The 23115-nt window shown below is 42.7% G+C and overlaps 1 protein-coding gene across 2 annotated transcripts in view; it reads right to left on the reverse strand.

Moving 5' to 3' along the window:
- Nucleotides 1-1075: 1075 nt before the first annotated feature.
- The window catches only part of PACRG (parkin coregulated), a 513584-nt gene continuing 491544 nt past the window's right edge, over nucleotides 1076-23115 (reverse strand). Inside the window, exon 4 of one of the 2 annotated variants that reach the window (XM_067701607.1) lies at nucleotides 1076-1852. In XM_067701607.1, coding sequence (XP_067557708.1) covers nucleotides 1692-1852 — 161 coding nt within the window. In that variant the 3' untranslated portion in view covers nucleotides 1076-1691. The remainder of the gene's footprint in view (nucleotides 1853-23115) is intronic. The other variant, XM_067701606.1, reaches the window with a different exon arrangement.

A 23115-nucleotide genomic window follows, 5' to 3' on the forward strand; every position in this document is an offset into this window, starting at 1 on the left:
AACAGAGCCGTGGAGGAAATCCTGGTAGGAACATTCAAAGGTACTAAGAGCCAGCGTCTTTCTAACAAATAGTATCGTGGACTTTGGGGTCACTTCGAACACATCACTGATGCCAGGACGGCAGCTCATGGGCACAATTGAACGTCATAGTTTGGAGAAAAAAACCTGTCTTAACCTGTCCGTGTCTGCTTCTAGCTCTGTCTTTTCAAAGTATTATACACGAAAGCCAATTTTTCTTACCCGGTCACGCATCTCCGTTTATCCTAAAAACTGCTTCCAGAAACTAGGAGGTAGGTCCTGGATGCTAGGTTTCATATCCTGAGCCCGTCATCAGGGAAGATGAATAATGAACCAGTTTTCAAACTCGGTGTTTGCCTTTGGAAACTTGTGTCTTAAATAATTAGTGACAGCAATCTCGAGGCAAAGGGTCCGTTTCCCAGGGGAACACATTTCATTTCTTCACTTTTGTGCAGAAGATGCCCTTTGCTACAGAATGAGACACTTCAGGCTATGCATTCTGGGAAGTTACAGCATTTCTCAGGTGTGCAGAGCCAGGGGTCCATCGTTCTGAAGCTTTCCGGGCTGAGTTTCAAATGCCCCGAGCTCACCACCCCACAGACCTTCAGCGCCCTTGTCAGGGCTGACACCTTACACTTGCTCTTCTCTTCGGACACCTTTTCTCTTTCCCAGTTGAATGAAAAAGTGCATATCTTTTGTCTTTTTTTTTTTTTTTGGTTTCAATAAAATTCCAAAACAGTGCCATCAGACCCACCTAGAGGTGCAGTGAGAAGCCATCCAACACACCCGTGGGAAGAGGCCAAGGAAAGGAGAATCGCCAAGAAAAGAATATGATTTGTTTCAAGGGGCGATCATTAAGATGCTTATAAGTCATTTTCAAAAACGATCGAAAGCCCTAAACAAAACCGCTGGATAACATTTTGTCAGTAACACCGGGGTCCTGAGATGCAGGATGTCATAATACAGAGGCACAAAGATGCAAACTAGCTTTTTTTTAAAAACAACCATGTTTGCCATGTTGCATTTCACACCTAACCTTCCCCTTCCCTCCCTCCCTGTCTCCTCCCAATATAAGCTGGAAAGCCCCTGCAAACCCAGATCACCAGTGGGCTAGAAGCATCAATTATTTTTATAGCTGAGGTTCATGACGGGCGGCAAAACTGTCCTCCTGTAATGGGAATATCGACTCCACAGTTTTGTTGGATGTCAAAGCACACTGTTCTGCACAGCTGCTGCTGAACGGGTGCTTGTCGTCCACGACCAACACCTGTTAAGCAGTCAGCACCAACGCTTCCCTTCCAACCTTTGACAACCACCCTCGGGGCAGGCAGACACAACTGCTGAATTGCGTATGAAAATTGTAGTTTTATTGTCTATACAACTGAAGGTTTAACTCGGACTCCTGCTTCTTTCCTAACTGTATAAAGAAGCAATTCTTCTCCTAGAACAAATAAGCACAGTACACTATTGTAATCTAAGAAACAGGCACTATTTGTGTATTGGAAAGCCTTGCTCTCAATAGGGCTACAAGTCCAACGGCCCATGAGCCACTCTTTTAGCAGCTGTAGAAAAGTGAGCCGTAGAAGTCACAGATAATGAGATGCTAACAGCAGCAGAGACAGATGATCAAAAGGCTAGGAGAAGCCTTCCTCGAATCCCAGCTGTTCCCACCGCTAATTCAGCAAGCACGACTCATAGGTAGGGACCATGTACTTGATGTTGATGAAGGCGTCTTCTCCTCCGGAGCGCTCGAAGGCCTCCAGCGTCTCCTGGATCAGGTCACCGATGTTCTCCCGCTTCTGCTGGCTGTAGTCGATGCCGTCCCCGGAGTTTACTGGGTCATGCAAACACACAAAGAGGCCCGTTATTTCGCTGCATTTTCCCGAAGAGTCCTGCACACGTGTCTAGGCATTTTTCTCTGAATGCCTGTCATGAGACGCAAGCAATTAACATTATTACACGATCCTGTAGAGTTTTAGGAGTGGTGACAGATACACAAAAGTACAAAGTCCTAGAATGGAGCTGATGAAAATTCATCTAAACTAAAGAAATCAGAGAGTAAATGAAAGTGAGGTGATCATGGTTACACAACAGTTAACAAGTCAGGGAAATCTCTTTCCTAAATCTGGTAATTACATCGAAAGTGTTCTCTTGGACCTTGACTTCTTCAAAATCCCAAGATGGCATGTTTAGAGGGAACTGTCCATCACCAGGTTAGGGTGCTGGCTCTATGTGATTTCAAATGGACAAACTTTGGAGTGAGGAGCTTAGCCCGTGCCCATGTCTGCGGCTTCTGTACGTGGGGTGAGCCCCACTCCTCCAGGTATCACTAAGCCAGGTGTGCAGCCCTCTGACGGCACCCCCATCACTCCGGATGCAGGTGGGGAGGAGGAAACAGCCTCTCCTGCCGGGACTGGTCCTGGCGCCTCCCTGAATGCGTGCATGCCAGCCATCCATCATGGCTGCATAGAGATTGGTGCCACTGCTGGTTTTGGAGTCTAAGTCCAGGCAGGCGGGCCACCCAGGGGGGCACCGGGAGGACCCGACCGAGGCCTCGTCTCCCAGAGCCCTGAGTGACCACTCAGCTGCCTCTCAGACTCTGAGGGAAGGGGGTCCTAGGCGTGGCCTTCGATGGCCTCGGGGTGGGGGGGAACCTGGGTCTGACGTGCTTCACCATACACAGCCCGGTCTCAAACCATTTGGATGAGAAGTATCTGATTCCGTTCCACCTGTGAGGTTACCCAAGTGCATGGGGTCAGCCGCAAATGGGAGACCCTCTACTTCAATCCAGAGTATTAAAAACTCCACAATTTTCTCGAATAATAGTCATTACATGCATGTAAGTTGCATTTCCCGCCCAGACTTCTAAGGGTTTCAACACTGTTTATTCTCCCAGTAAGCGAGCCTTGTCTGTGCCTCTGCTGGCATTACCCCCACCTGACCTGTGATGAAAGGAAAGGGCCACAGGGTGGGCTGAGAGGCCCCGGAGGCCTCAGGATAAACGGCCTGAAGGCTCAGGCCATGGGATGCTGCAGGGCGAACAGCTGCAACTTGAAACCACGCACTTTACCAGATGAAAGTGTTTATTTTATTCAGATTTCAATGTAGCTCCAAATGCTTATCTTGCTTCAATGTGAAAATAATAACGGGAACAACGATATTTCAAAGTTTTTTTCCCCAGTTGTTCTGAACATTTTAAAAAAGATGGAGTAATGGTTCAGACCATGAATAAAGGTAACAATTACAATCGCACACAGCATAGATAAGTAGGGTTTGTGCTTGATTTTCCCAGAAACTTGTTAAAGAAATATCACTGTCTTCTGTGTACCACAGAGAAAAGACATGGCTTTCCTGACTGACTGGTTTCTTTTGGTGGGGGGTGAAGACAGGCAGAAATATTACTGATTTTCAGAAAGAGAAAGGCTACGAGTCGCACAGCTACAGTGCATATCAATTTTTCATAACCAATGAACTTACAATGCAAAGCCATTGTAATTAGGTGGACTTTTCCTTTCTCGTGGTGGAAGCCTTTCTGCTATGATGGGGAAAGCTGGATTGAAGTCAAAGCTTGATTTACAGAGTAGCTGATCATCTAAAATATTCATACGCGATACTTGTACAGGACAAATAAGAGATAAGATGCTTGACCAAAAGCGTTCTTGCCCTCTTGTTTTTGAGCTAAAGGTAAACTTAAAAATATATAGAGAGAGACAAATACACACAAATGAAATAGGTTTGTTTGTTTGTTTGTTTGTTTTTTAAAGATTTACAGGGAGGTCTGAGAAGAGAATCAGTGCAGTTGGGGTCACCCACCAGGTGATACCAACGAGGTATCCATCCATGTGGAGGGCTTTCCAACAGGAGAAGGTCTTGGGTCAAATTAAGAGAGAAGGGGGAGGAAGCTTGTGTGTGTGTGTGCTTGTGTGTGTGTGTGTGTGTGTGTGTATACGTGTGTGTGTGGGAGGGTCGGTCAGGCGTGTTACAGGTGTAAAGAAAAGATGCTAAGGAGGAAGGGCCAAAAGAGGGGAGGGCCAAAGCAACACAGTCCAAAACAGGTGCATCAGGGACAGGGACAGATAGCTTGTGTGACAAGGGAGACCCGTAAGGAAGGTACGTGTGAGGAACAATGTCAGCTCCCAGGATTCCGATCGGGACCGTGAAGAAGGTACAGTGAGAGGGTCTGGCTGGCCTCTGAGGGCTTCTTCCCTCCAGAGGACATTCCTGATAAATTCCTCCTGCCCACGAAAGGGGTGCACTTAGGGAGGAGCCTGCAGGACCCAGGTTTGCATAGCCAGCCGAGCCCATGGCGCAAACATCCCGGGGGCACATGGAAAATCTAACTGGTGATGGTGCCCAGTTGTGACAGCCTGGATCCAGTTCCTGATGGACAAAGATACGTAAATTAATCACTAATAAATGGTGCCTTTTGTTGGCATATTAGTCAAAAGGTCAAGAACTGAATAGATCACGGGACAGACTTATTTTCCTGATGGGGGCAGAGGGGGGTGGAAAGTCTGCACACAATGGAAAGCTTAACGCACCCTGTTATCCCCACTGCCTTCCAGAATGCTATAATGACAAGCAACACTTTATTTCAATAATAACCTATTCTTACTTTTTAAAAAATATTTAACTGTAGGAGTAAGTAAACTATGTAGCTTTTTTGTTTCCCAACAGTGTATAAAGCAAATGATAAAAAGAACAGAACAGAATAACAGTTGCTTGTTCAAAAAGGGAGTTGGAGTTGGAATATTTTGTGGTTGCAGAATGTGTATCACTGGGGTAGGAGAAAAGCCCAACAAAGGCGCACATCCCTTCTTTTGGGTGCTGAAGTGATGACCAGGCAGTTTAGTGTCAAGCCACGTTGAGAGGCAGGTGAGCGGTGTGGTCTCCATTTCGAAACTGCTATATTGTCAGGTTTTTTTAGAATCTGCGCTTGAGGTAATTAGCTTGAGCTCACCATTTAAGATACATATGACACTGTTGGAAAACATACTTGTGAGAATAGGATGCTTAAAAAAAAAACAACCCAGATGGTTATGTACGATTGTCAATTCTGATTAGGAAGGTGACATTTCAATTCAGGAAGCTAGCAGTCTATTTTATGTCCAGCAGCTGGAAAGATACATTGATGATGGAAAAGATATGTTTTATTTATAACCAAACAAATAGGAGTATAACAACGGTTTAAACCAGACTTTGCATTTCGAAAGGGATAATATGCAAATAGACTAGGACAAGGGATTTGGTTTCTCTCCTTAGAGGTCCTTGTGTGCAGGAGGTGGGCAACTACTGTGTGAAAGTCCTTCTTGGTTAGGGATTATTTTAAGTATACTTATTATTCTGAATGTTGAAGTTGTTTTTTGTTGTTGTTGCTTTTTTTTTTTGCGGTACGCAGGCCTCTCACTGCTGTGGCCTCTCCCGTTGCGGAGCACAGGCTCCGGACGCACAGCCTCAGAGGCCGTGGTTCACGGGCCCAGCCGCTCCGCGGCATGTGGGATCTTCCCAGACCGGGGCACGAACCCGTGTCCCCTGCATCGGCAGGCGGACTCCCAACCACTTGCACTACCAGGGAAGCCCCCTGAAGTTGTTTTTGATTATATAGGTAGTATGTTTAAGCACACGCATCCTCATTTTCTATCTAACCCCCTTTAGACAGTCCTAGCCTGGATGCTTTCTCTTTCTAGATGCCGCTTTGGTCAGAATTGGGACGTGCGTATCCCAGTCTTTCGTCGGTCAATGGCATGCTCTCAGTGAATGAACTCAGCTCCTGATTGTGAAGTGACCATCATGACACCTCATCACCAAGGCCATCCAAAGGGAGGCTGTATCAGATGCACTGACATTTCGCATAGATACGTATCTACAAGGCAGTGGCCACGGACCAGCAGCAGACACGTGTCTTGTAGGATTTCGATGAAAGAGTCTCGTAGCATTTTTGCAATTTCTAGACTGTGTAAAAGCTTTATTCTTTTCCTTTCTTCAGTTACTACTATTACAGGAAAAAATGGGGGAAAAAAAGCGCAAAATGGGGAAAAGGAAACTTTTGGTGGCCAGAGCAAGGTCTTCCCAAGTTAGTGCTGAGGTCGGTGTCAATGGCACCTTTGGCCATACCGAAGAGTGATGTTCTCTCTGTAGCCAGCGGAAGACTAGGCCCTGCAGGGTAATGCAAGATGGAAAAACAAAAGCTCTTGCCTTTGGGGAGCTTCTCCTCCAGCTGGGGGAGCCTAGCTGGCCACAGTCCCTGTAGGTCACGTGCACGCCCTATGAGAGTCAGTGTGGGCCATGCACCCTGACTGCAGAGCCCTGGCGCTATAGGCCTCTCTCCTGTTCCTTGAGTTCCCGCTGGAAACTGTGTCCTGAGAGAAGGCTTATCTGTGTGTTTTAGTCAGACACTTGAGTCCCCTTATCTGAAAACAGGAAGAGCAGTGAAAGGATGTATGGACGGCCATAAGAGGCTCAAGGAGAGTTACATTCACATTTGGATTTTTCTGACTCTAGTGTTTTTTTGGTCAATACTCTTCAATGTTAAGTGTATAGATATTGTTATATGAATAGTAATACACAAAGAAGTCATTGGGAAATGAAAGCATTATTTAAGGCATCGGAAATAGAAAACACATAAATGCTTACTTCGGGTTGCTTATTCAACATACCTGACGTATTACTCATTTGGTACCAATGGATGAAAGAATTTATAAACTCTACCTATACTTTCTGGTCATGGCTAAGAAGAGCAGTAGGCACAATTTGGGGAAAACTTCCATTAGTTCTGCAGGCTCCTGGCTGAAGCAGCAGCAGGACAGGCTCAGCACGACCACACACTGGAGAGGCAGTGGGTCGGCAGGAAGGAAGGCGTCATGCCCACTGCCACCTGTCATCCTGAAATTGCTCATGACTTGGCTGCTTTGCAGAGCCATGAACCAAACATTCCTAAAGAAAACACTAGCTTGGGAAACTCAATTAAAAATCACCAGAGTGAATCAGGAAATGATAAGCAATGACTCAAATGATGTCCAGACTACCATTACCAATCTCTCTTCACACTACTAACTTTTGGAAGCTCCAATTTATGAGGTAACTTGCCCTGCTCAGTGACAGCGACAGTGTGTGTCACCTCTTAAGTATACAAGAGCACTTGGAATAACTGTGGAAAGTAGCAAAGACCTCAGACAAATAAAAAGATGATTAAACTCACAGAACAACATTCCCCTTGGCCTTTGACAGCACCAGACAGCGAGCCAGGCGGAGTGATTCTCTCGGCACACCGAAGGCTAAATTACAGTCATAAAACAAGGCTTTGAACTAAATGGCTGCCGTCGGGTCATGGTTTGGCTGCGCCCTCCTTCGGTCTACCGCTTCCTGCTCTGGACATCTTTGCGCGGCCACTTTGCATACATGGTATGTGAACGTGAATCCAGGCCAAGTCCAGCCTGAAGCTTTTCTCAGTATGAGAGCATCCATGGATATAACGCGACTTGCAGAGAACACGCCTGTCTACCATTTCCCCAGGTGAGATGCTGGCGAGCTCAGCACAGGGCAAGGACTCTGGTCCTTCCTTGTGTGCCCGGAGGAGGGGGGGCTGGACAACCTCCCTGCAGCAATGCTGAGTGGAATTTTAAAAAGTACTCACAGAAGAAACTAAATCAATGCTTTCTGGATCAGAAAAGACATTTTTTTTTTTTTTGGTTGCTCCAATGTTGAACTAAAACATTTCAAAAGCTGTAAAGCTCAACTGAAAGGAATTTTACCTGTCAAGACCTGTAACCAGTGCTGGCTTCAGCCACAGCTAAAGCTGCTTTCCTTCTGCCTGGATCTCAATGACATCATCTGCTCTGGAGAGAGAGGGAGCCCTTGGGGCCTGGGCTCAGGTCTCGGCAGGGGGTGTGTGTGGAACCTACTGCAAATATTATTGTGATAAGATGCTTCTTGATGACATTAAACCAGCACAGATGTTCTGTTGGATGTTTCTGAACAAAATTTCAATTTTGGGCTTAGTGGATTTAACAGTTACAAGCTGGAGATGACCTCAAACAGTAATTCCCTGTTCGCACTAATTGGTAGGTAAGCAGAAATGTTAGTTGTAGTGGAATAAAACTAATATTTTCCAACAGGTATTTATTAAAAAGATGACTCTTATCATCGAAAAAGATTTCATTAAAAAGACGATAACTCACATGAGTTTATAAATGGTTGCTTTGAGTTTTTTTCTTTTTAATTTGAATTAAGAAAGGGAGAGAAGAGACAGATCTATTTTGTCTTTTAAGGAGTTTTTCATTTCAAGACCTAGATTATATTGTCAACATTTGTTTTGCCAGAAATATCTTGTTTATTTGGGGTTAGCTTGAATCCAATTTACTTTATAGAAATAGTGTTACCTGTTTTGGAATAAAAGGGCTTTCTCCCATAAAGTTTGGAAAATTACAGTGGAAACAATTGTAAATTCCAGTCTGATCCTTTCTGGAGATGAGGGAATGGAAGAGGAAGGGAGGAGGGGAAGACAAACTAGGAGAAATTTCATTTTTCTACATTGAATAAGAGAAGAAGCCTTTTGGGAAGATGTTTTGAGGTTATCTGCTTTTAGAATCCTAAAGAAATGCTCTTTCACTTTCTTTTTTTAGCTTTGCTATGTTACTTTGAGGACACTCATCTTTTTTTTTTTTCCTTAGTGATAACATGTGTCACCCTATTCAGAATTTTGGGTGTTTCCCTGTTTGGCCCAAGCTTAGCCACGGCTTCCTTGGCTAACTTCATATTCTCTTGGAAAGTGATTGTTTTCCACATATCCTTAAGTCTGACTGTACAATGGATATTTCTAGAGTGTTGGTTCATGGCGGGTGTGAATCAAAGTTGCAATGGTTTTGCAACCAAAAACTTATAATAACCAGAGCATATGTCATGCTAGAGATGCCCAAAGGCTTAAACACTCCAAATCTCCTCAGATCTTGTTAACATTAATGAAATTCATAAGATTTCTTTCCTCTGAAGATAAAAGCTTTGAAGCAAGACCTCGATTCCCAGCTGGATGTCTGTCTCTCTCCCTCACCTTTTGACGCTGGAGCTGGGTGACTAAAGCAAGAGGTTCCTAAGCCATCGTAGATTCGAAAGCTCGAGGAAAGGTTTTCATCTCAGAATGGGGGCGGTGATCACTTGTGAAACTAAAGATATCATGGATCTTGGCCCAGTTGTCAATTAGATATTTAAATGTTCCTTGAGACAGACACTGAAGATTTCTAAACAAATGCCACTTTGCAACGGCAAAGTAGACTTATTCTGTAGGGAGCGAACAAGGATAACGTCGGGGTGCAGTGAAACAGTGGAAGTAACACTGAACTTCAAAGGCAAATAACTTGCCATACAACTTTTCAAACCTTAGTAGCCGCAATGTTCAATAACTTACTAGATGGTTAACTATGGACAGGTTACTTAATTTCTCTGAATCTCAGTTACCTTCCCTGTAGAAAGAAGGGACTGAACTTTGGGTGATCTCTGCTCATCCTAACATTACATTATATAACATCACAACACAACTTTGGAATAAGCTTTTGGAAAGGATGGTTATTCAATGGATGCACAGTATTTCAACTGAAAAGATAATCACAAAGCATCTGTGTAATTCTTCAAAGTAAGTCACAGATCTCATAAGCATCGAATTCAGCTTTCAAGTCAAGTTCTAAAAAAACCCAAAGGACCAAGGTTTATATAGTTAGTTCTAGTTTAGAAAGAGAACACTGTCAAAAACTCAAATTGTTTGTTGACACACTACCAAAAATTATTCCATTCTGCTACTTCAATACGTCTATGTAGATTTTGACTTATTAGAATAAAGACCAAATGTATGGGTTGGTTTTCTAAATATATTCAGTTGACAGTGATTTGGTCAAGACTACAAAAAAGCAAGTTAGGCTCATCTCTGATTATTGACAATTTGACTTGGAAGTTATACTGAGAAAAATAGGTGGGTTCACCAATTTATCCCTCTACAGGATAATTACAACTCTAGATTCAGTGGCCATTGAATTAAGCTGTATTCCGAGCTGTGAGGTAGAAGTGTATCTCTTTTCTTGTTGGTCCACATGATTCAATGCACATTCAGTGAACATTCAACAGAAAAGGGGCAGAGAGTTCTAAGTCGAGCTCTTGTCCTAAATCTATTTCCTGCTGGCTTATCTCATGGTGGAGTAATAATAACAGCAATAATACTAGCATAATGTCATTTAACTCTAAGAATAGCCCTATGAGCTAGATACTATTACGGTCGCAGCACAGGGAGCACACTGAGGTTCAGGAGGTGAAATCACTTAGTAAAGTGACACAAGCAGTACATGATTCTGGGATGCTGAGAAAGAGAAACGGTGGGAGGCATATGCTGGTGTGCAATGAGGAGGGTGATAGGAAGATCCAGAAGAGAGGTCTAAGCATCCTATGCCGTAGTACTTAGTGGAGTCAGATGCCTGTGTGGAGGCCTTCAGGTGACTCCTCCGCGCTCCCTCGCCCCGCCCCCACCCCCACCCCCCGGAGGTAAACGCTGACTTTACTGGTAGCGTGAGCCCTGCGTCTGGGCTCAGAACATCAGCGCCATCTTCGCCTCCTCCTTCCCTGTATCCAGCTTGCTGTTGTGCAGTGCACGGTGGGTCTGCTTAACACATCCAGTTCCAGAGTTACTCTGGCCCACCCTGGGTGGTAGCGAAGAGTCTGTTTGGTCTTTCAAACTCTCCTCCTCCTAATTCACCCTGCAGATTAATTTTCCTAGTCACTTTCTCTCCTGAGTAATAACCAACATTTCCACGTTGTATGATGGATCAAATTCAAATTCCTGATACCCGGACCCTCTGTCTCTGCTCTCCCTTATGAAGTCAATCTTATATTTTGCTCCTTCCCAACGAGACCTTCTGCTCCACTCAGACGTGGATTTCTTCCTAGCCTCAATGTGTGCGATTTTCATTCATGTCTTTAAAAACCGCCGTAGGAATATGCTCCCCCTCCCTTCTGGTAAGTCCCACCTTACTTCTTTTCAAGGTTGGTTTGGGATGTACGTCCTCTGTGAAGTTGACTCCGCAATCTTCTTTCTTTCTTTTGGATCCCTAGAGCTATGGTCAGTAATATCTCCGCCTCCCTTAAGTACGTGTCACTCCAGAACCCTGAGAAGCGCTTTGTGCTGCTTAGTTTTCCTACATTGTACCACCTCTTGAAGGATAGGTTTATGCTATAAACCTTGTTCATTGGCATCAAATACAAATCAAATCTTTGTGAAAGGGATGAATGAAAGAATAAATTACTGCTTTGTGTGTTTACTGAATCCAGATACGTTATAAGCAAATTCAGTTCTAAGTAAATTGTATGTTAAAAGTAGTGCCCAGGGCTTCCCTGGTGGCGCAGTGGTTGAGAGTCCGCCTGCCGATGCAGGGGACACGGGTTCGTGCCCCAGTCCGGGAAGATCCCACATGCCGCGGAGCGGCTGGGCCCGTGAGCCATGGCCGCTGAGCCTGCACATCTGGAGCCTGTGCTCCGCAACGGGAGAGGCCACACAGTGAGAGGCCCGCGTACCGCAAAAAAAAAAAAAAAAAAAAAAAAAAAAAAAAAAAAAAAAGTAGTGCCCACAATCTGCCCAATTCTTATTCTTTATTTACAAACGTGTGAGTTCTTATCCATGGAGATAGTACTTATGTGGATTCAGAAAGGCTGAGTATACGTACATAGAGGGTTGGTGTAGTTAGATGGCCTCATCTCTTTTCCAAAATCCTCCTTGATTTAAAGTGGGGTTTACTTGGATCACCCTTAAATTTGAGAAGAGGAAACTTTCTTTCTCCAGAATGAAAAAAAATCAGATTATCCTATTTCATTGAATATCTAAATTTAATATCTAAATTTTGCTTACTATAGTTTCTTTCCCAGCTACATGATAATTTTCAGTCAGGCAAAGAAATGTTTTCAGTTGGAAAGGAAATACTGAAGGCTGCTTTCAGGGGTGATGCAAACCTATTGGAGATAATTTTACTGCTTTTAGACTGATGCTGGAAACTTTCAGAAATGGACCAGAATGACAGTTGTTATCATGGCTTTTCATTTCCAAGAAATATTAATGATACAACCCATTTTAAATTCTAAATTCTTTTTTGTATTTGAGGTACAAAAATGAAAAAAGAAATCTCAGATTTCTAGCAAGTTTTATCAGCAAATGCAGTAAAGTATGGGCAGATGTACTTCTCAGATTATCTTTGTTAGAACTTTCATCTTTATGGTGAACTCAGAACTCAGAAGCCTGTGTGTGTCCACACTGGTGATCGCCATCACAGCAAAGTTTGGTTAAATCATTTTAGATGAATACCTGCACAGCGGGGCACAGAGCCACAAAACAAGACCTTTATGGCCTTGATGTATCCTTTGTTCTACTGCAGAAAATAATTAAATAAAGTCACTAATGGTGCTCACAATGAAAAAACACATCACCCCGTTTCTGCAGATCAGATGATTCCTCGATTATCTACGATTTATCTCAGCTTGCCTGAACTAGCTACTCTTTGAAAATTCTAAGATGAATTATTGAGTGCAAAATCTAATAGATTTCCAAGCCATTAGCTGTAAATTGTACCGAGTGAAAATCTTTCTCATCAAATGAGCTCAATTAACACAAAAATAATATATTTAATGAACAAATCAAAGCCATCTGCTGGGCTGAACTGAGTTAACGGCTGTATAAGTGACAGAGTTAAAGCCTTTCACGATTGTCTCAGTTTAAAAGAACCTCGCAGTATCTGTCAAAGCTCTGACTACCAACTTTCATCAGTGTCTACGTTGGTTAGTTCAATGTGGCGGGAGACATCCACTCTGCCACCAGGCACATTAATGCAGAGCACAACCGGCAAATACTGAGCTCGCCTGACTCCATTTTCCCAAATGTTCAGGGCTTTGTTAAAGTCCAGTCAGAGTTTGGGCTGTGTGGGAAGAAAAAGAGAGGTATCTAAATCATGGGGACAAAATGAAAATGTGGCCATTTAATTTGCCCTGTCAGCAAAATCGGGTTTGCACATGAATTGAAGCTAAAGCTTGTCGGAAATGCTGATAGGTGAAATATGCTGACTTTTGATACTTTTGAATAAAGACTGTTTATTGGCCTGTGTTACATTTTTATCTCTTAAAATTCCTCAGTTTAGTGCACACAGTTACTTTCCTCTTAATCAGGCTTTTGGGGATAGGTGAGTCCAAACAGAGCCAACTGGAAACAAGCAACAGCATCCCCACGGGGTTGAGGCCATGTGCACAAGGATACGCCCTCAGCCTGTTACTGAATCTCTGGCTGAAACAGGTGTAATAATACCTTCCTGGAAGGAGAGGTGCAAGGATAAAATAAAACAATATACGTTATGTCTTTAGGAATATAACAAGCAATTCGTATTACTGTAGTTTCTGTGATGTCAGTATCCCATTTTTCAGGTAACAGCGGATTGCCTATGATTTAACTCTCCTCTGGGTAGGACAGGAAGACTAGCCCACAGAATACCACGGAGTAAGGGTTTTGCTTTTATAAAATGGGTTCACTCTACAGCCCCAGAAAAGGAGCAGTGGGGAACTGCTTTCCCTTCAAGTCCTGCAGCAGAGTGAGTTTACAGTCAGTTGTCTGGACTCACCATGAACACAGTGCCGCCCTGTTGGGGATACTTGTTACACGGGCGTAGGTTGCTCTGGTCTAGATGGGTTCCTTGGACCCTGTCTGCAACATGATCAAGGTTCCTGGTTGCAGGGCTTTAGAAGCAAACGATTTGTGGCATAAGCTTACACTCACCAGTTGCCCTCAGTCCCCTTTCTCCCCGGGTAGAGTTCAACATATTGGTGCCTAAATGAATGGGGGAAAGACCAGTTCTTGTCCTCCTGCAAATGGCACTCAGGCTTGGCTCTCTGAGCCCTGGTGGCCCTGTTTCTTTCTCTTTTGCTTTAGATAATTCATATAGTTCCTATAATTCCCATTTTATATCGAGCAAGTAGCTGAATTGAGAAGGAGAGCAAAAGAGAGGAGGTGTCCTTGCCTATTTCTGATCACGAGGTAAGAGCTGAGCTGGAGAAGTGACAGTAGAACAGAAGGGAGAATGGGAGCAGTGTTCTAGCTCGTGTCTTATCCCTGTAGGAAGAGTATTGAGGCGGGGAAGTTTAGAAACCTTGCTTTCCTCTTTCCTCTATTGCAGCTAACGTCAACCCCTCCACCTCCTTCAGCACGTGGGTTGCTACTTTGGCCTCCGAGCTCCCCCCAAAGCTCTCTCCTAGACTCTTCAGATCATGACCCTCGGCCCCTTGGGCTGCCAGCGGACGTCAGCTCCTGCCCCTAGCCAGGCTCCCAAATCTGTCATTTGCGTAGTAGACTCAGAGCTCTGAGTGAACTGGACAAATGTCCTGGCAAGCAGGCACACGTGCTGCCTTCTCTCAGGCTGGCACCTGATGTATTAAGTCTGGAAAAACCTCCAGGTCGCTGGAGAGACCTGGCCCAGGGAGCTATCATCTTTCAACCAGCCGAGGCCTCCACACAAATCATCCCATTTAGCTCCAGCCTCTGGGAATACCATCCGCTGAGGAACACTGCCCCTCCACGTGCCTCTATGGACAAGACCTACATTCTTGGATTTGAAGATCTGCTGTGCGTCTTTTTGCAGAGACCTTTGGCTCACAGAAGCAGCTCTAATGGTGGGGATTTCAGGAGTCAAGGGAGTGTGGCTTCGAGGCGCTTGTGGACAGACAACCTTCCCGGGCCCTGGGATGACAGCAAATCTGTCGTCTGCTCTCCCTCCTTGTGGGCAGGCCCCAGCTGTGGGTCAGGGTATGTCCGTGGGTGCGGGCTGTGGACGGGACCCCTCAGCAAGGGAGAGGGCAGCTGGTGGACCAGAGGCAGAGCAGAGGCTCCTTGCCCCCCACGGCCGCCCGCCCGCCTGGGGCTCACACACCACTTCCATGTGCCCAGAGCAGCGGTTGTTTGTAAACTGCTTCCCAGCTTGAGGATAAGAGGAATGTAAATCCAAGGAGGAAATCGAGAATGGGGTTCTAATTTGAACTCGGATGTAGTTGTCCAAGTTCTATGATTTCAGGAGGATCAACCGGGTGGGGTTCTGGTAGCTGAGGGTAGAGACTGGAGAACTAGAGGGGTAAACGGGGTGCTCACGTTCTGGAGGAAGAGGCAGATATTAACACCCCGATAAACCAACGACGGAGTAAGAGTGCTTGAGAGAGTGAGAGGTTCTAGCAAGGTCCGAAAGTAAGAGATGTGGCAGGGAGGAACTGGGAGGACCACCTGGGCAGGTGATCATCAGGACAGTCTCGATGAGAAAATTAAAACTAAACTGAGCCTTGAAGGCCGAGAAGAAGGCGGCTTTGCAACAAGCAGCCTGGGGAGGACGTGCTGCGCTGAACAGAAAATGCAAGAAAGGCCTTGAGGTTGGAACAAGTTGTCCTCAGAGAGCACAGCTTCACCCGGTTATCGCGGTCATTCTTTTCAACACTGATGATACTACACGTAACTGTAATTTTTAATGACTGTTCAACAGCTCTGGGGTTGAAGGAGTGTAAAGTATGCAGCCACCCTCCTCTAGTTAGGGACATTGTCTCCTTCCAGATTTTCACAATTTTAGACAACACTGCAGTAAACATTTTTGTGCGTTCAGTCTTTTTTTTTTTTTTAGTTCTATTATTTCCCTGAAACAATTCTCAGAAGTGAGGTTACTGCTTCAAAGAATATGAGCATTTTGTAGTCATTGGTATATATTGGTGTATATATATATATATATCCATATTGATTTTCAGAAAGGTTATGCCAACTTATAATGTTACCAGCCACACAGGAGCTTACCTGTTTATCACAGCACTGGATGTAATTCAATTTTGTTTGTTAATTCAGTATCTATAAAATGTTACTTTAAGATTACTTTTGTTAGTATTTTTCTAATTACCGAAGAGTGCTAATACTTTCCAATACATTTTTTTTTTTTTTGCTACATGGTTTTTTCCCCTTATGAGAATGATTTGTTCTTCTCTTTAGCCTATTTATTTTTCCAGTAGGTTTTACAAGACAAAGTCTCCTAACATCCTGGGAAGCTAGGGAGTGGACAGATCTCTGGAGTTCAGTCTCCGGCATTCATTTCCTTTTGACTCAATCAGCACTATTTCAGAGGGCAAAGGGTGGCCTGAAAAGAGTTACTGTAACTTCTAGAGGTGCCCAAGGGCGGTAGTACCCTGGGAATTGAAAGAATCTGAGGGATTGTGTTAAGAAATGTAGGGGAAATCGCATCATCAACAGATTGCCACCTCCAGAAGGAGGGACATTAATAATGATTAGATTTCTGAAAAGCTTCTTTGCACCCTTTCCTTGTGATCACCCATCCATCTGCCCCCCCACCCAGGGCTTGCTTCCTAGGTCATCCTATGAAGGACAGGCTCAGTTCCCCACCAGGCTAGTCACAGACACGACCTCGAGGGTCGTTTGGTCAGCCCTCACTGACAGTGTGCCTTAAATCAAGACTTTGGGGCTCACCTTCAAATTGGATTATTTACAAATGAGGAAATCATTGTTATTTTGCTTTGTGTGTGAAAAGTGTTAATTTGTTAAATGTTACATTCGTGATATACTACAATTGATTTAAACTTGTGTTGGCATTTTTTACTATATGGGGAGCCCCAAAAGATGAAAGTGGCACCAGAAAGCCCAAGCTGGAGGCTGGGTAGGTCTTGGGAGACAGACTTTGAGGACGCAGACGGAGCTAAGCCAGAGCATTTGTTCTTATTGAAGGTTAAAAGACCAGTAGCGGTGGAAACTAAAGTCTGCTATTCATCTTCAGGCTAGGGACAGTGCAGACAGCTGCAACACGAGCCCCCTCATAAAGCCATGCCAGTAACCTTAACCGTGACCTCCGGCGGGAGACGCATTTCAGTGGGTGTACTGATATCTCTTTTAGGCACAAATAAGCACAGTTGTGTCCATTTTGTTTTGAGGTCAGATGATTAACTTGTGGGCCCTTTTTAGTGAATAATAGGGAAAAAATGTCTTTACATCTTATTTCAGCTTAACAAACAAAACAAAGCTTTCTAGTGGGAAGAAAGTTGCATATTACATCGAGAGCAGATTTTAAGGTAAAAATAAACTCACAAAAGGACTTTGAACCTGATTGGCACTGAGCTATTGCAAGGTCAGATTAATAACTGACATGTCATTCAATTAATTAAGGTTAATATAATTATTTGGATAGATATTTCAGTACCTATGACCTTTAGTTCTGAATTATTGGGGTATTTCTTTTACTTTTTTCACCTCCTTTTATGTAGTTACAGCCTGTTATAAGGTTATAGATTAAGAAAAAGCAAGCTGTTTACAGAGATCGGCGTGAAGCATTTAAAGTTGTGTTTTTCATATTGACCAGCCACTGGCAGGTCTAATCATTGCTCTCTCTCAAAGACCAAGGTAAAATAAAACACAAGAAAAACATTGCAGGGCTGCACGTGTTAGCACACTGCTACAGTCCTTACTCAGTGTTGAGTCTGTCCAGAAACCGATGATTAATCCTATAAAAAACTACGTAACTAGGACCCCAAACATTACCGATCTAAAAAGCCAGGTGGTAAATAAAACTACTCAAAATTCTAAATTCCTTTAAGTTCTGTTAAAATTGTTTTTAGCTTGAAGGAACTAAACTGACTCACTTTTTATTAATTCTGCTATTTCCCTTAAAAAAAACCTTGTAGCTATAATATGACAAATCAGAATTTGGGGAAAGGAATAGACTTTGGGAGTCTCTTGCAGAATGAAGTTGAAATTCTACCAAAAACGAGCTCTCAAAAGTCTACCAATAACCCAAGGGATGGTGGTGTTAAAGGAAGGTGTTCCAGAGAAAACGGCCTTGGCTGCCAGGCTCAGACTCCCAGAGAGGCCTCCTGCTGCTAGGAGGGAGCAGACGTGCCCTGCCTCTGGCTTGTTAAGCAAACTTCTGACTGAGCACAGGGAAAGCGCTACATGGTCTTGGAAACACGTTTGGGGCCTCTGGGCACAGCAGGGCACTTAATCCTTAAAGAATTCTGTGAGGTTGGTGTCGATGATGAAGATGATAGCAAAGACACATAACAATTACTCTTCCCAGGAACCTGGGTGAGTTTTACCGTGAGGATTAGGTAAGGTTACGTAAGTAAAATTTCCATTACATACGCGTAAGCATGATACCAGTGTTTCTAATATTCGTTGTTAGTATAATCATCATTATAATATCAGTGTCAATGCCTCGTCAGAGGGAGGTGGTGAGAATGAAACGAACTAACCTATATAAAGCACCGGGCCCAAAGCTTGACAGTTATTGGGCACTAGACGGGAGTTTGCTTCTTTCACTTCCTTAATAGGGTCGATTCAAGGAACTTATGACATGTTCATTAACATTCCAAATCTACCCATTGTACACATGAGTAAATTGTCAGAGATGGGATTTGATCTCAGATCTACATAAAGACAAAGTCTCAGTTATTTCCATTACAATTTGCTTCCTCTCTCAGGGAGCTCAGGGGCAGTATAGTCAAATCTAGTTGACTCAGAAATTTCTGATGGTTGACCCTGTAATAACTTTAGAAAGAGGGTACCTCCTAACCTCTATGGATTATTGGGTGTTAAATATATTTTGGTTTATGTCACTCTTTTTTCTGTATCCAGAAGAATTAAAATATCAGAGAAAAAAAGGTTTTGGATAAAACTGGAATGCATTTAAGACTTTAAAATGTACATGTGCCTACAATAATAATAAAACATTGTTTTATATTTAACCACATGACATTACCAATGTTCAACCATTTCTGACTTACAAAAATGTCAGTTTCATGGTTTAGTCTAAATTTTATTTTTTTTTAATTGAGGCATAATTGACATACAACATTATATTAGTTTCAGGTGTACAGCATAATGATTCAATGTTGGTATGTATTGTGAAGTGATCACCACAGTAAGTCTAGTTAACGTCCATCACCGTTTACAGTTACAAATTATTTTTCTTGTGATGAGAACTTTTAAGATCTACTCTCTCAGCAACTTTCAAATACTCAATACAATATTATTAACTGTAGTCACCATGCTGTACCTTACCTCTCCATGGCTTATTTTATAACTGGAAGATTGTATCTCAAATTTTAATTTTTACTATGTAAAAAGAATTACCATGTAATTCTTACTGTAGGCACTAGATGTGTAAGCAGCTTTTGTATATTTAGCTTATTTAATTTTAATTCTCAACAACCTTGTGAAGTTGGTAATGCTATTAGCCACAGTTTTACAGGTGAGGAGCCTGCAGCACAGGAAGGTTAGATCTGACTTCCAAGTATAAAATTTAACCACGATATGAAAAATAACCAAATGTCTTTACGAATATTTTGACCAAGAAATTCGATTCTGATACATATGAAAACAAGATGAAATAAAAAATGTCATATTAAGTAATTTCTTTAACAATGGACATATTATTCAACTAAATGAAAACTCTTTTCCCTCTATATAGCTTCACAGCTTTGGAATTATCTGTGAAATTAATAATGTAAAGTTAATAATAATTTTGCATCACTGTGATTGGCCAAAGTTAAATGCAAGGATAGATATGGTTGTCAGAAAATTTACTGTAAAATAAAAAGATTATATCTGATCCTTAAAAATATTTCTTTCCTTTCCAAGTTTCCTCCAATGTTTTCTCTTCCTTGAGCTGCCATTTTATATTTGGAGAAAACTGAGATCAATACTGACAACCTGAATTTTATTGACTAATTTTAAATGTAAATTTTGTTTTTAGCAATTTTCCTTGATTCTCCACGAAAATAACTTGTTTAAAGTTACCATCCTCACTAAGTTTAAGGTTTTTTTCCCTCTGTAGTATGGTTTTTAAACTGTTTTATAAAAATATTTCCGTAGGGGATGCAAAACAGTATTATGACATAATTTGTCTTACTCCCATGCAATTTCATATAAACATACATAAAGCAGTATTATAGCAGATTAACTTTCTTATATGAGATTAAATTCTCATTAATATATTTTAATGTTTTATGAAAAATATTTTAATACAAAGAAGTACAATTTCCTCATCTATTTTACTACAGTTGTGGGTTTTTTTTTTTTGTTTTAGATAATTTTCATTTAAAAAGTTGTTTCCTGAGCTTCCCTGGTGGCGCAGTGTTTGGGAGTCTGCCTGCCGATGCAGGGGACACGGGTTCGTGCCCCGGTCCGGGAAGATCCCACGTGCCGCGGAGCGGCTGGGCCCGTGAGCCATGGCCACTGAGCCTGCGCGTCCGGAGCCTGTGCTCCGCAGTGGGAGAGGCCACAACAGTGAGAGGCCCGCGTACCGCGAAAAAACAAACAAAAAACAAAAACAAACAAACAAAAAATGTGGTTAGTACTGTTGTTTTCTTTTCACGGTTATCTCTTTTATATTCTTCACTGATGTTGAAAAAAATGATTTTCTAGATCCTTATTAACTTTCAAAAATGATTAAAACGTCCATTAAAAATCTCACAACACGGTAAGCCTATATTCTTTATGTATTTAGAGCAAACATACATTAACGTGTCACACTTTGAGCATTTGTGTTGACTTTCTCCAAGTCGTGCAGACTGTCATTATGTGTGTTTGTCTTATTATATCGCCTCCTTAATTCCCATATTGTGGATGATAAACATTTTAGTTACAAATATTTTATATCTTTGATCTCAATTGACCATGTATATATGGAACCACTGAAATTTCAAAAAATTCTATTTCTGTAATCCCTGGTGTAACAGTCAACTATACAGCAATCTGGCTGAGAAGGCCGCATTGCCTTGGATCACCCAGAAATGAGCATAAAAGACTTAATTTCATTGTTGTATGTAATTGTTGCCTCTTGTAAAGCCTGTTTGATTACTAGAAGGGAGACAAGGGCTGGGTTTGGGCCCCTAGATGTTCCAAACCACAGAGGTAACTTTGGTGCCCACGCAGTGGCCAGTGCTTGCATGGTGTGCCCACACACAGGTACACTTAAGTGTACAGTGATCCCTGGTAGGAAGGATTTAAGGCACTTCCATTCTATCATTGAAGCTGAAATCAATAGTTCACTGTTGACTCTTGTTCATGACCTCAGTGTCATTAAACTCCCCAAAGAGCGGCATGCTGCAAAGGGTTTCCTAGAAACCTCACTTGCTGTTAAGCCTTTCACATCAGCACAAATGGAAGTCATGCAAAATCTTTTCCAGTAACCTGAGTAATTTACTGATACACCAGGAAGGTGTCTAAATATTAATGCCATGTTTGATTTTACATTCAGGATCAATCTACATCTGTTTCTATCCTTGAAAAAAATCCTTGCAAGAGTGTGATTGCTTACTCATTTCAATGAGCCCTGGTCAGAAGGTAATATTCATCTTCTATAACAGTGAGCTCAAAAGGAATGAAAAAAAACTTTTTAAAGGAATCGGAAGAAACAGAACTTTGAATTGATCTTGTTGAGATTATTCAATACTATTCAAGAACATTAAGAGAGCCAACTAGGGAGTAGACACGTCATCTGAATTAGGCACCATTTAAAATAAACACTGGCCCAATGATAGTTTCCTCTTACATTTTCTCCTTCATTCTGAATATATTTATGCTTTATTTTAGTGAAAATTGTATTCTATGACAAATGTTAGTCAGTGGATTATGTTACCAAAAGAATTTGGACTCGCCACTTGTAAAAGTGTGCGAAGAATGACCCAGAACTACCCTACCCTGCACATTCCTTCTGTTGTCAAGGCTCATCACCCTTTCCATTTCTCCTGCCACCACCAAACTTGGTCCCTGTCATCTGTCTCCAAACGTGCCTTGCTACTTCAGTAACTTCTCCACTGGTCTCTGCTGCCTTCTTTCTATCCCCTCAAATTCATCCTTTACAACCACCTAATTAAACCTTCATTAATTCAGCTTGTGTTGCATGTTTTCTGATGAAAACATTCAGAAATTTACCATTATCTGTTGAATAAATTCCAGCTTCCTTGGCCTGGCATTAAGCCCTTTTTAATGGGCTTGAGGCCAATCCTTATCTTCCAGTCTTCTCCCATAGGAACATTAGGCTCCAGTCAAATGACAGTTGTTATCCCCAAACAAGAGTAAGGAACTGCCCACCGTTTCAACTTTCCTCATGCCACTCCTTCATGCTGGATTTTCTTCCCCACCTCTGCTTAGAAAAATCTATAAGGGTCATTCTATCTATGAAGACTTTCCTGATCACACAAAGTCAGAAGACATTTTTCTTTCCTTTAATCATTTACAAGGTGTCTATGCTTCTCTTACCACCCTTATCACCAAGAAACCCATTTTACAGGAATTGTGAAAATATCTCATTGGTAAGAATTAAGCTCATTGAAGATGGGAACCGTATTTGAATACTCTATAGTGTCTCTCTTAATACAGTAGGTGTTAAAGAAAATGTTTCTTGGAAAAATAAATATGAAGGAGTAATATTGCTTCAGGATGGAAGGGTGTCTGGCCCCCTGCAGCACCTCTATCGCTGGATTAGTGGGATGTAGGGCAGGGTCAAAGCTGGCAAGCAGAGGGGTCCTCTGCAGCTGGAGCAGGACCCGGGGAGAAGCCACTGGAAGTGAGGCTATAGGGATGCAGGGATTTGAATGAAACGAGCAGTCAGTGCCTCCTAGAAGGGAAGTCAGTGTTCGCATGTGGAGGAGAAACCGTCCGCTTAAGAATCCTGGATGAGGAAAGGAGAGGACCAAAGAGGAAGATCAGAGGCACAGAGGAGGCCCGAGGAATACAACCACACCTGGCAGAGTCCCGTCCTCTCCCTGACCTTGGATTCATGGTTAAGCGCGTGTGGATCTGACTTCATTTAATGTAGCTCGATTTATAAGTGAGCGTCGCGTGGAAGGCCCCTGCTGAGTGCTCGCCCCTTGAGCCATGACATCATAGTAGTAACAATGCTAACATGTGTTGGGTGTTTGCTATTGCCAGGTGCTGAGCTGTGCTTAAATATATTATTTTGTTTAACCTTTACAACAAAACTGTGAGGCAGGTGCTATTATTATTAGCATCCTTATTTAGAGCTTTGGCAACTAAGTGTCAGAGAAATGAAGCGACTCGCC

Source organism: Pseudorca crassidens, chromosome 13, assembly GCF_039906515.1.
Source record: "Pseudorca crassidens isolate mPseCra1 chromosome 13, mPseCra1.hap1, whole genome shotgun sequence".
NCBI lineage: Eukaryota > Metazoa > Chordata > Mammalia > Artiodactyla > Delphinidae > Pseudorca > Pseudorca crassidens.